This window comes from Notolepis coatsorum (assembly GCF_963971535.1).
Source record: "Notolepis coatsorum genome assembly, chromosome: 14".
NCBI lineage: Eukaryota > Metazoa > Chordata > Actinopteri > Aulopiformes > Paralepididae > Notolepis > Notolepis coatsorum.
The window spans coordinates 112,681,612-112,694,163 of NC_140178.1; the positions used below are offsets into that span (position 1 = coordinate 112,681,612).

At 43.3% G+C, this 12,552-nt stretch overlaps 1 protein-coding gene across 1 annotated transcript in view; it reads left to right on the top strand.

Moving 5' to 3' along the window:
• Positions 1 to 3,158, top strand: part of LOC311240719 (uncharacterized protein) — a 47,545-nt gene extending 44,387 nt beyond the window's left edge. The window contains exons 18-19 of the mRNA XM_084329293.1: positions 1,041 to 1,181; positions 2,419 to 3,158. Coding sequence (XP_084185419.1) covers positions 1,041 to 1,181; positions 2,419 to 2,735 — 458 coding nt within the window. The 3' untranslated portion in view covers positions 2,736 to 3,158. The remainder of the gene's footprint in view (positions 1 to 1,040; positions 1,182 to 2,418) is intronic.
• The last annotated feature ends 9,394 nt before the right edge of the window (positions 3,159 to 12,552 follow it).

Genomic DNA, 12,552 nt, shown 5'->3' on the forward strand with positions numbered 1-12,552 from the left:
TTCCAGCTTGAAGTCGTCCTTGCGGACCCCTAGGTTTTTGTAGTAAGCTACTATGTGTTCTACCCCATGAAGCCCTGAGTGGGAGGGTAGTTTGTTTACCAGTGTTGTGGCTATGTTTGTGAAGAAAATGTTTAAGTAATTGGCTACATCCAGCATGTTTCTTTCCAGTTTGAGTTCAGTCACGTGGGCTTGGAGTTCACTGCTCGTGCTTTTGGTAAGCTTTGACTGACTTTTACGAAACTCAGAGCATTTTTTGTCTCTGGTTTTCATAGCGGCCAGTATTTCGGAGTGCATCCCTGGCTCGGCGTGATTTTTTTACCCTGGTGGTTCTTAGGGGGGGCCATGTCGTTTAGTATTGTTGAACATTTTGTTTTGAAACCAAGCCATGTTTCTTCAACCAGTGTACCATTGAGTTCATCTGACCAGTCCAGACTGTCCAGTTCAAGGTTAAAGGCCTCGCTAGAGTAGGTTTTGAGGTCTCTAGATGTGACTGTTTTGTGGCAGCCAGCCTTTTGTTTTAGATTTTTGCAGGTACAGAATATCATATAATGATCACTTAACCCGCATGCTATAACCCCTTTATTGGAGATCTTGGACTTGTCTGAGGTCAGAATGAGGTCAATGGTAGTCTTGAGTTGATTCACATACACGTGTGGGTTGGGTGATTAGCTGGCTGAGGCCGTGCAGATCACAAAACCTACTGAATGACTTGAAGACGGGTGCATCTTTTCGTTGCATATCCGTGTTCCAGTCTCCAATAAGAATTTTGTCTACATCCTCAACTCCAGCTAAACACCCGTCAAGTGTGTCATAAAAGCCACTATGATCTGGCGGTCTGTAGATTGAGCCAACCAGTAGGGATTTCGCCCTTTCGAATAGGATTTCCACCCATACAGTTTCAATTGATTCATGATTCAGGTCATTTCTGTTGATGAATTTGGTGTCTTTGTGTATGTACATACAGACGCCACCTCCATGTTTGTTCCTATCATTCCTGATTATTGAGTAGTTGTCAATCTCTATCTCTGGATCTTTTACAGACGTTACTGAAGATGCATCGGCAGTAAGCTCTTCACCCAGCCCCGCCACCACTAGCAACCCCCCGGTCAGCCCCGAGTCCAGGCAGACAGCAGACACACAGCCCAGCCAGGCCCCCAGCCACGCTACAGCCGTCCAGACAGGTTAGAATAATAGAACGTTTTATTTGCCATAACCAGTACGAGTAGGCTACAGGTTACATTGGAATTGGAATCTAATCCGTACATTTTTTAGTACATGGTTTAAATTGTGCCCATAACGTGCCATAAGTTCTATAGATAAGAAATTACCATTATCTATATCACCTATTTTCTCTCACTGACTCCGGAAAGCAGAGTTTCGAGAGGCCAGTGTTAGTGTACTAACATCAGTTATTCTGGTTAGGACCTCGGTCCAAAACCCCAACTCTCTCTTACTTTAGTTATTTTCCCCCCTATGTAAAGCGACCTTGGGTCTTTTGAAAGGCGCTATATAAAATGAAGCTATTATTATTATTATTATTATTATTATTAATGTTTCTAGTATTGAGAGCCGACACTAGATTTAAAGAGTGTTGGACTTTGCGCAGAAGAATGCCAGGAGACGTGCTCGTATAAAATAATAGGCCTACTACAATAGAAAGCAGCTCCTGACTGCATCCTCTACTATGTAGCCTATAGGATGTGTTTTTTATTTTTTTGTAGACTACTTTTCTTTTATACAGAATTATGTTATGTGAACCGTTCCGTTGTGTGAACTCAAATTATGATATGGCTATAACGTTCTACAATACCTTCATGTTACAACAAATACAAAGCCACTTGTATTTGTCAATGAATGATGCCTGAAAAAATTAAAATAAAAAAAAAAAAGCTGTGGCCGCGATGTCTATCCCATGTCACTTTATTATTGATTTAGGGGAGTGGGCGGGGCCCCATGGTCCGACCTGCGGGGGAGCCCCGAAATATTGCGCAACGCAACTGCACACACACACACACACACACTAGTTTAACTATGTAGGATTCCCTACTCCAGCCACAAGTGTTAAATAGGATATAATAATATGAAGGATGTACATCCTTGAAGTTGTTCAAACCCTGTGACTACCATACAGACAGACCATTCTAGTTCTCCTTGGTTCAGCAGAGAGCAATGTGCATAATGGTAATTATTACCTATACTGCATGTACAATACCAGCATACACATTCAAAATATACCTATTCCCTTCTTATTGCCACACATTCAGATGATGACGACTCTGATCTCGCGGATCAGAGTCTCCTTGGTTCAGCAGAGAGCAATGTGCATAATGGTAATTATTACCTATACTATACTGCATGTACAATACCAGCATACACATTCAAAATAAACCTATTCCCTTCTTATTGTCACACATTCAGATGATGACGACTCTGATCTCGCGGAGGTGATCTCAGATATGAGGCGACGCAGCCGGGACCCCCTCTTCACTGCTGGATTCAAGGCCATGTCAAAACAGTATCTGCTGCTGAAGAGAAACCCTTCCGCAATGTTGTCAGCCCTCCACACATACGGCAAGTCCGGGAGCCTGTCGATCATTGGCTGCCAGCCAACTGCAGTGGCGCGCAGGAAGTTGCCAGCTGGCTCAAGAAGGCGAGTTCCAGCTGGGCGACCTGGGAAGCAACACAACCTGAGCTTGTCGGTGGCTTTGAACACTAGTGGGGCAAAAAAACATTGAAGCTCATAGTTTTTCATTGTTAAAGAGTGGATATATGTTGCAGAACATGCCTGTTAATTACCTTTTAAATATCTGTTATGTGGTTACCTATTGCTAAACCTACCTACGTAGGCTGCTTAAGCATTAGATCACGAGGAGGAGTGGGTTAGACTCTTTAGATCACGCCTAGGGGTGGTTGTTAGAGACCCCTCTAGGCGTGATCTAAAGATTCTAACCCACGACTTTAAGTGGTCTAATGCTTTTCTACAATGGCCCAAGCCACCCAACCTTATTGCTATAAAATAGGGTAATTAAAGAAATGCGGTTGTGGGAGGGTTAGACTCGAGGGTGGACTGTTTAGACTCTAGTTGCTCGACAGGTTTCAGCCAATCAGGATCAAGACATTTGCATGCCATTGTAGAAATCTCTAGGCCTATATGAAGTTACCTGTTGCTAAAATGACATGTTAATTACCTCTTGGTACCAGTGGCGAATCTTCCTGGAAGCCAAGGGAAGCCATGCTTCCCCAGAAAAATATGAACAGTATAAAATTTAAATAATATTAATTTTTTATATATAGTTTACAATAATAATAAAAAATCATTCTTTTTCATCTCTGTGTTATAATGTTTTTTTCTTTTTTTTAATCCCTCTTCTCCTTCTCACTCTAACACTGTCAGACTCACTGAGGCAGGCTGGCAGTCACTCTGTGCTCACTGCAGCTTCAGTCACTGCAGCTCAGGCAGAATAGAGAGCAGAGGGGAGGGGGGAGGTGTCTTTTTGGTTATGGACTCCAGAACCAATTATTAGCCAATAAGATTCAAGCTTAATAAAGGGGTTCCCACACCTTAACACAGGGCCGTTTGACAGCGAAGTAGTCTAGCGTCTTCAAATTTGCCACTCTGGTGGCGGGCCAGTCCAGAACGTTTCCACCGATTGACCAATCAAAGCTAAACGTGACTACATCGCCTCGGTGAAACTGCGTTGGGGAAAATATACACGCCTCGCGGCCACGTTCGAATCAAAACAACAATACGAGGGAACCCCGGAGATATGTGAGTCTTAACACATTCCCTGCCACGGTTATATCCATCAATGTAGCCTCACTGCCACCACTCTAAGCCTATGGAGATGTTCACCTTCTTTGCAGGGCTATAACTTTTTAAATTGTATTGCTAAATTGACATTACTATTGCCCATTCAACATTGATTATCTATTGTTCAGGATGTAGGAACGTTATACTTTTTCATTCATACAAAAATACCTTCTAGAATTTAAGTGTTTTTATCGTTTTCTGCAGTAATTCATAGAACGTGAGTTATAGGCATAAACGCATATATAGATTATCAATTGCCGTTTATTCCCGATACACGCTATATTAAAAAATTCAACTGTATATGATCCTATACGTTATGCGTCATCATGCGCGGATGAAAGGGGGGGGTCTGAGGATTCGCCTGTCCCTGGACCTTTTTCCTGTGTTTTCCCTGTCTACTCTCCTCTACTCTTCACCAGCCCCCACCCTTGCGATGATTTACTCTCCTCTACTCTTCACCAGCCCCCACCCTTGGACTACCTTTCGCAGCTGTCATAGTTTATGATTAGCGCCCCAGAGGGCTTTAAATACCTGGACCTCCCTTCCAGTCCTGGTCGGGTCGTTCTGTATCTATGTTCACTCTGTGTTCATGGAGTTCTGTACGGTTACCATCCTGTACGTTACCATCTCCTGCCGCGTCTCCGGCGTGAGACGACGTGCCAGCCATCACCACCTGTCGCCGTTTGCCTGGAGTGGGACACCGTCTTCGCTCTCTAATTCTCTACAGGAGGTTTTCCAGTGTTCCCACTCCAGACGTCAAGCCGGCGCGCATCGCTCCCTATTTCCACGGTAGGATGCGTCTCTTCGCCCCGGTCCCCTGGGACCCCTGTGTTCTGCGCTGCCCGTCTGCAGCATCTGAGGAGGATCTCCGTGCCAGGCCTGGAGTGGTGTTCCCACTCCAGACGTCAAGCCGGCGCGCATCGCTCCCTATTTCCACGGGAGGATGCGTCTCTTCGCCCCGGTCCCCTGGGACCCCTTTGTTCTGCGCTGCCCGTCTGCAGCACCTGAGGAGGAGGAGGAAGAGGATCTCCGTGCCTGGAGTGGGACACCGTCTTCGCTCTCTAATTCTCTACGGGAGGTTTTCCAGTGTTCCCACTCCAGACGTCAAGCCGGCGCATCATCGCTCCCTATTTCCACGGGAGGATGGCGCCTCTTCCCCCCGGCCTCCGCTGTCGGGCCCCTGTCTCCGTACCAGGGCTCCGCCGTCGGGCCCCTGTCCCTGTGACAGGCCTCCGCCGTCGGGCCCCTGTTCCCGTGCCAGGCCTCCGCCGTCGGGCCCCTGTCCCCGTGCCAGGCCTCCGCCGTCGGAACCCTGTCCTCATCCCTGTAAGCAGCTCTGGCCCTCGCCCTGTCCAAGGCCTTAACCCTGTTCTCTGTCCCTGTCTCCAGCCCGCCTCTCCGGGCCTCTGTCCCTGTCCCCCTCTCCAGTGCCCCTGGTCCTGGCCCTGACACTTAGCCCTGGTCCTTAGCCCTGGCCCTTAGCCTGTTCGCCTCTTAAAGGCACAGTGCCGCATTTTCCATAATTCCTTGACTCTAGTGTTTTTGTGTTTTCCCTTAAAGGGACTAGGGATGGGAACCGGTTCCTAATTGGCCGATGCCTGGAACCGTGTGGCTCCCGTGACTTTCGATTCCATTATCGCTGCCAGGTTTTTCCTACAGTTGCGCAATGACGTTAGCATGTAGCCATGGCAGACTCTATTTGATTCATTAAGGGCTCGAAATTGCCTGGGTTTTGGTAATATGCTCCCGAAATGCTCCCGCTGTTTGGCTACTTCTATGTGCAGTGAAAACTACTTGAATGCTTTAGAACCTAGTCATTGATTTAGTTGAGGGTGAGCTCAAATTTGCCGCGGAGCAAACGTGAGTTAACGCTATTTAATCAAGCTCTCAGAGAGAGATAAACAGCTGACAGCGGATAGTACAGGTACAAATACAATAAAACAGCGGGTGGGGGCTGTTGTGTAAACCTTGTACTCTTTAGTTCACATATAATAAGAGACGGGAGTGTTTGTTTACAAGTCTGTAATCTGTAAGACAGGAACAGGAAGTTCCGTGGTGCAACATACAAATGTGTCCGTGTAGCAACACAAGCCAATACCTTACAGGACAGGGGCCCGGGGAGGGAGCTCTGTGTGTGTGTGTGTGAGACAGAAGTCAGAGGAATAACGACCTGTTATTCAATAGATTAAATTAGTTTAAGAATAAAAAAATAAATACATTTTAAGAGAATCTCAAATACATTATTTTATTTAAGTGTAGGCTATAGTTAATGTTTTATTTTTTACAGTTTTTGTATTTTTCTGACATGGTAAATGGCTGCTTTTTTATATAGCGCTTTTATCCAAAGCGCTTTACAATTTGTTCCTTACATTTTACCCAATCACTCACACATTCACACAACGACGGCGGAGGCAACCAGGCAATGTGCCAACCTGCTCATCGGGAGCAGTTAGGGGTTAAGTGTCTTGCTCAAGGACACATCGACACGCTGCCCGGGAGGAGTGGGAATCGAACCGGGAACCTCCGGATTGCCAGACGACTGCTCTACCTCCCGAGCCACTGTCGCCCCTGACATGGGGGCTCAATAATAAATGACAATCAGAAATGTCAAGTTGCATGTTGTTATTCTAACCAGCTTAGTTCTGTTGCATTTCCAATTTATCTATTTAAACTATAAATTGATCAGGTATCGATAAGGGAATCGATAAAGAATCGAATCGATAAGCAGAATCGATAATGGAATCGTATCGATAAAATCCTATCAATTCCCATCCCTAAAAGGGACTGTGCCGCTTTTTGTTCTATAATAAATATTTGCCCTGTTTTGGCTTACTCTCATACCTGTCTTGTGTTGTGCGATTGGGGTCGGTTACAAACCATAACAGGGTCGTTTATAATTCCGTGATCGTCAGTAAATGCTTTAGGGATGCACCGAATGGGAAATTCTTGGCCGAAACCGATACCGAAAATAGGAAACAGTTGGCCGAAAACCGAATGCCGAAAGGCCGAAAATGATTCATAGAATAGAATTTTTTTACCAATGTTGTTCAGCTACCTGATTATGGAAAAATATATGATTATGGCAAAACTTAACTTAAAAAATAAATAATCACTATTATGGGTCTTTTTGTATCACAAACGGTACTATATTTGCAAATCTGGTATGTCATAAATGTATAGATGTAGCAGTACTGTCTATCTGTATGTCATGTATGGCAGGGGTTCCGCGGCACACGGGTTCCGCGGAGAGCTGTCAGGGGTTCCGCGAGATGCCTGGCAATGTTCTTTAAAAATATAGAATGACAACGGTCTTATTTTGAAAATCCTATAGCGGGTCTCATTTATGCCCACGCGCAGCTCCAGCTATAATAACTAGGCTCCGAAAGCTAGCAACATTAAGGTCATTATGATACTCTTATTTTGAAACTCTGTGGTGTCGTGACTCATATCCGCTCCAGCACACAGCCAATAGGATGCATCTCAACACAGCAGGCTGAGCAGTGAGCTTAGCGTCTCTCAGCTCAGCAGCAGTCAGTAGCGTCTGGATCTGGAACGCGGACATTGAAACACAGCAAGGGTAGTGTTTTTGCGACCCAAAACAAATCCCTGCTGTTTTATTCCGCAACGGGTCAAATGCATATAACATGCTTTGCAATCCTTGCCATTCCTTTATGACCACGTTGTGTTTAAGACCGGAATTAATGTCCCGTTACCATAAGCTAACAACAAGCTAAAAGCCCTGTTCAGAGCGACAGAGAACAGCAGGGTGGGGACTGGGAAGGAGGGGGGGGGGGGGGGCTCCCTCTATGTGTGTGCGTTTGAAAAGATGATGAAGTCAGACTACTATATTATATTGATAGTAAATGTACTGAGGGTGGACAGACAGATTATGTTGATATTTAAACATAAAAAATACAATACATAATAAATGTATCCATGATCATCATGCAACATAAAACAATTGCAGGAACGGTTTGGGAGAGGAAGGTGTTTTAGGTTGCGTGTTCCAAAAAATTTACTTAAAGTTTAAAGTTCAATATATCAAAATGTGGCACTTTATAGTGAACAGGCACTTTATAGTGAATCCAAATTCTTTTTGGATTACAGAAAATTATCCCTAAAGTGCTATCTGTTGCAGCTGCACTGTTTTCCATGAAAATACCATATTTGGATAAGTTTGACCATTTCTAAAAATCTGAAAATCATTATTTAATAAAACACAGAAAAGGATCACCAAGTTACTCTGGATAAAAAAAAAACTGTACAGACAACATTGAGACAAAGCTTTCCTGACACATCTCCATCCAAACTCTTGGAAGAACTCATTGAAATCTCATCTGATACCACCTGGAGAGCTAGTTTCAGAGTGTGGTGCTGAGTACCAAGTATCTCATGATGCTGCAGTTAAGGTGTTGATACCAGCACCACATATCTGTGTGAAGCTGGCTTTTCATCCATGACAGCTCTGAAAACAAAATATAGGGCCAAGTTGAGCCTTGATGATGACATGCGTGTTGCCTTGTCAAAGATCTCCCCACGTATTGACCGTATTATTAGCCAGCAGCAGCAACAGACCTCGCATTGAGCTAGAAATGTCCACTGAGTGAACAAGTGCTTATTTTCTGTATTTATTTATATTTGTTGAGAAATGGTAACTTGGTGATCCTTTTCTGTATTTAAAAAAAAATACATGATTTTCTGTTTTTGAGAAATTGTCAAACTTATCCAAATATGCTATTTTTATGGAGAACAGTGCAGCTGCAACAGATAGCACTTTAGTGATCCTTTTCTGTATTTAAAAAAAAAACTTTTGTCATCAGATTCAGACAACTTTATTGATCCCGCGTGGGGCAATTCATATTTGCAGATTCACCAACAAGCAACAAAGACAAACAAACAACAAAACATCTCAACGACAGCACGGCAAATAAAGAGTCATTGTATCATCATTGTAGCAAAAAAGACAGGACCGGGAAAGTCTTTATCGTATGTAGGGGTGCCCTGGAATATTTTATTGAACACAGGGGTGCCTTGGCAGCAGAAAGGTTGAGAACCCCTGATGTATGGCATATATGTCCTGATTAATTGAAAATGGGGGACCCTGATGTAAACAAGACGAAAGTCTTTCTCTGGTCTGCATCCCCTTAACAATTGTGTGTATTGAGCTGAGAAAGAGAGAGAGAGAGAGGCGGACATCTGTGCTCTACTGAGCGCACCTTTCTAGTCCCCAGATGAACGGAGTAACGTGCTCTCTTGACTTTGGCACAGTAGACGCGCGACAGACAGCGTCAATGTGAGAAACACAATCCCTCCCCCTCTCGCTCTGAATAATATGCATATTAGATCACTCAGTGATTAACCGCGACGGGCATATAGTAAATAAGGATAAAGCATGTTAAAGAGGCATTTATTGGACTCGTTGCGGGCGGAGTTTACATAGAAACAGCGTGACTCCCGAGTCCCAAGAGGAGTATCACGCAGGACTCAGGACTGAAGAGCTCACAGTGCGCATCATGTAATGACTGAATCCGCATTTTGATGACATCATCACAACAACACGCGTTAGGTTACAGGTTGTTTCTATTTCGGTGATATATTTTCGGTGAAAAAATAGGACGTCGATCGCCTAGGTCCATTTCCGGTTTGTATGTCGCAATAAATGCCGAAATCATATCAATTATTAAGTTTATAAAGCGATCGATATGTACATGGTGTCTGTCGGGAGCCTTGCGACAATATCTGACGGCCGGATGAATTTAATCGACGCACACCTCCCACTTCCTGTTGTTGGAGTGTAATTCGCCCGACCATCCACCAGGCGGCGGTATTGAGCCATCGTTGTATTGAGCCATAGGGTCCAGCTTCAGCGCCGGAGGTGTATATATGAATTATGAATGCCATGGCGAAAAAATTATATATTGATCTCAATATCGCTGTACAGCGTGGTCTGGCGGGCAATAATGTTTTAAAGCGTTTCCGGCAGTGGATGTGTTAACACTTTAAGTGCCGAAAACGTGTTTAGGCGTCTTTCCTAGCCATGCTAAAGTTGCCGAGGACGCCCTAACTCGTCTTTAATATCAATATTTCAAAAATCTGTGATCGGAATCATATTTCCCCTCTGCAGCCTTCACACACAGTTCTGAGCTCCTCTCAATCCTCTAGCGGTTCAAGAGCGCCATCTGGTGGCCGATCGGCAGAAGCGCCAAACAGGAAGTCATGTGGATGAAGTGGTGATCACCCATATTACTTCCGGGCACTCGCTATAGGTCCCGGGACTCGAGCTCGACACAATACATAGCGATCCGTTGCCAATAACTCGATAAACAACATGATTTGGACGTATATACTATTATACAACCTGGAAATGGACCGGGTATTTCGACATCCCATAATGGAAAACTGTCTACCCCACGCTGATCGCCCAACGGCCCGAGGAGACTGGGGTGAGTTTTAGCGTGTAATATTACTGTGTTCGATACTAACTGATCTGATGAACATATGACCCACATTAGATGAATGGTATAACGCTGCCCACGGAATTATAAACGCCCCCTCGCCCATCCGGTCAACATCAGATGACGTGTAGTAACTTCCAGAAGTACGTCCAGTTGGAATTTTTTATATCGCGCCGATTGCTATCAAACTGTATTTCATCATCAATATAATGCATTTGGGGCTATAAATCACGTTCTGGAGAAAGCTGCAGAAAGAGATGAAAACATACTTATACCTTAGACCATATTTTAGTATGAATATGTGAATGGAAAAGTTTAACGTTGCTACACCATGAACAATACATATAGGACATTGAATGGGCCCTAATAATGGCAATCTAGCAATAGAATTTAAAAAGTTATAGCCCTGCAAAGAAGGGGAACTTCTCCATAGACAAATAGAGCTGGCAAGGGATGGTATATCATGAATTTAGCCTTAGGCAATCAAAGTGTTAATGTCTAAACAAACAGCATTGTTTGATTGATTGAAATTCGGATTCCTCTCGGATTAATTCATTGAGGAGACCTGAAATTCGCTCAGCTGCAGAAAAGTTTAGGAGAATACCTGAATACCCACAGGACTTGGAGAACTTTGTGGACGTTGCTTTACTTTACTTAATTTGGACCAAGGCGCGTCAGCTGCTACAATGGTGAGTACTTAATAACCTAATAACTTTTCATAAGTGATGCCGGTGTGTGTGTGGGGAGCCATACTGTATATCAGGGGTCAGCAACCTTTTTGACATGGAGTGCCTGTTTGAAATATAGTTGTAACTAGTGTGCCTCAACAATATTCCATGCATCGTAATTTTTTTTTCTCATAATCAGGTATTTTTAATGATAATTTTTACATTATTACATCATTGTTATTGTTATTATTAACAATATTATTATGATGGTTGTATCAACCCTAAATCTGAGTTAGGGGGGGGATGCAATGCAGACAAACAGCTGCATACAGTGCGACCATTTCACTCACATTTGCCCATTCATTTTTGGACACATCACACACCATCGGTGTGTGTACTGTACGTGTGCTGTCATAGCTCCACCTACAGGCCTAATGGAGAACACCAGGAGAACACCAGGATGTGAATGTGAGGTATATCGTGTAAATAAGTTTTGATTGATCGCAAAACTACACTGTAAAAAAAATTATAATAATAAGTTACCAGAACTTAAAAATATTGAGTTCAGTTACTGTGCATTAAGGTTTTCAGTTTTCAATCCATAATAAGTTAACAGACAAATAAGTACACAACCACATTATTTCAACCTAATAAAACTATGTTTATTGTCATTGTTTTAAGAACACAAGTTGACTTGGTAATACTCACATTTTGAGTAAAGAAAATGGCTTTTAACATGTGCAATGTTCAATGAAATAGAAAAATAAATAATAAAAATTGTTGATTAATCCCACTGGTCACAATGGTGACCGTAATAATGTTTTTGTTATAAGGCTCTGCAAATGTTACTGAATGATGTAGCAATGTATTTCCAGCTAAATTGAAATAATAAACAAATAAAGGGTCTCAATTAAATATGTGGTAGTAAAAAGAACCTGTGGGAGGATTTCAACAAGATAAATGCGACAACAGTGCAAAATATTTCACTAATATTTCAGAGCAAAAAAAAAAAAATGTATACTGCTGCCCCCTGTGCCTATGCAAATGCCCCCGCGTGCCTATGCAGGCACGCGTGCCTAGGGTTGCCTACCCCTGCTGTATATTCTGCTGTGTCATATCGTACTGTGTTGATGGGGCGGCGCCGACTCGCCGAGTCATACTGTAAATACTGTATACATGTATGTTCTGCCATGTCAGAAATATCTTGCAAGACGCTGAGAAACGCTCCGACGGCGACATCAGGCAATTCATTCATTTCAACCTAGAACCTAAATGATCTCTCTCTCTCTCTCTCTCTCTCTCTCTCTCTCTCTCTCTCTCTCTCTCTCTCTCTCTCTCTCTGATTCATAATCAAACCAGACCTCCTGCAGGCAACCACTGTGTGTGTGTATATTTGTGTTGTGTGTGTAATATTCAGAAAGAGAGGGAGAGAGAGCGAGGGAGGGAGAAATATATTATATATATTATTTGGCTTAAATATGAAAAAATTTATTAAAAAAAAAATTGTAATTCTTTCTTTTGGCATCCTCTGTTATTTTACCCACACGACGCCACTGCTTGGTACTGGTTCTGGATTGAATGAATATATGTTGCTGAACGTACCAAATAGGCCTACTTA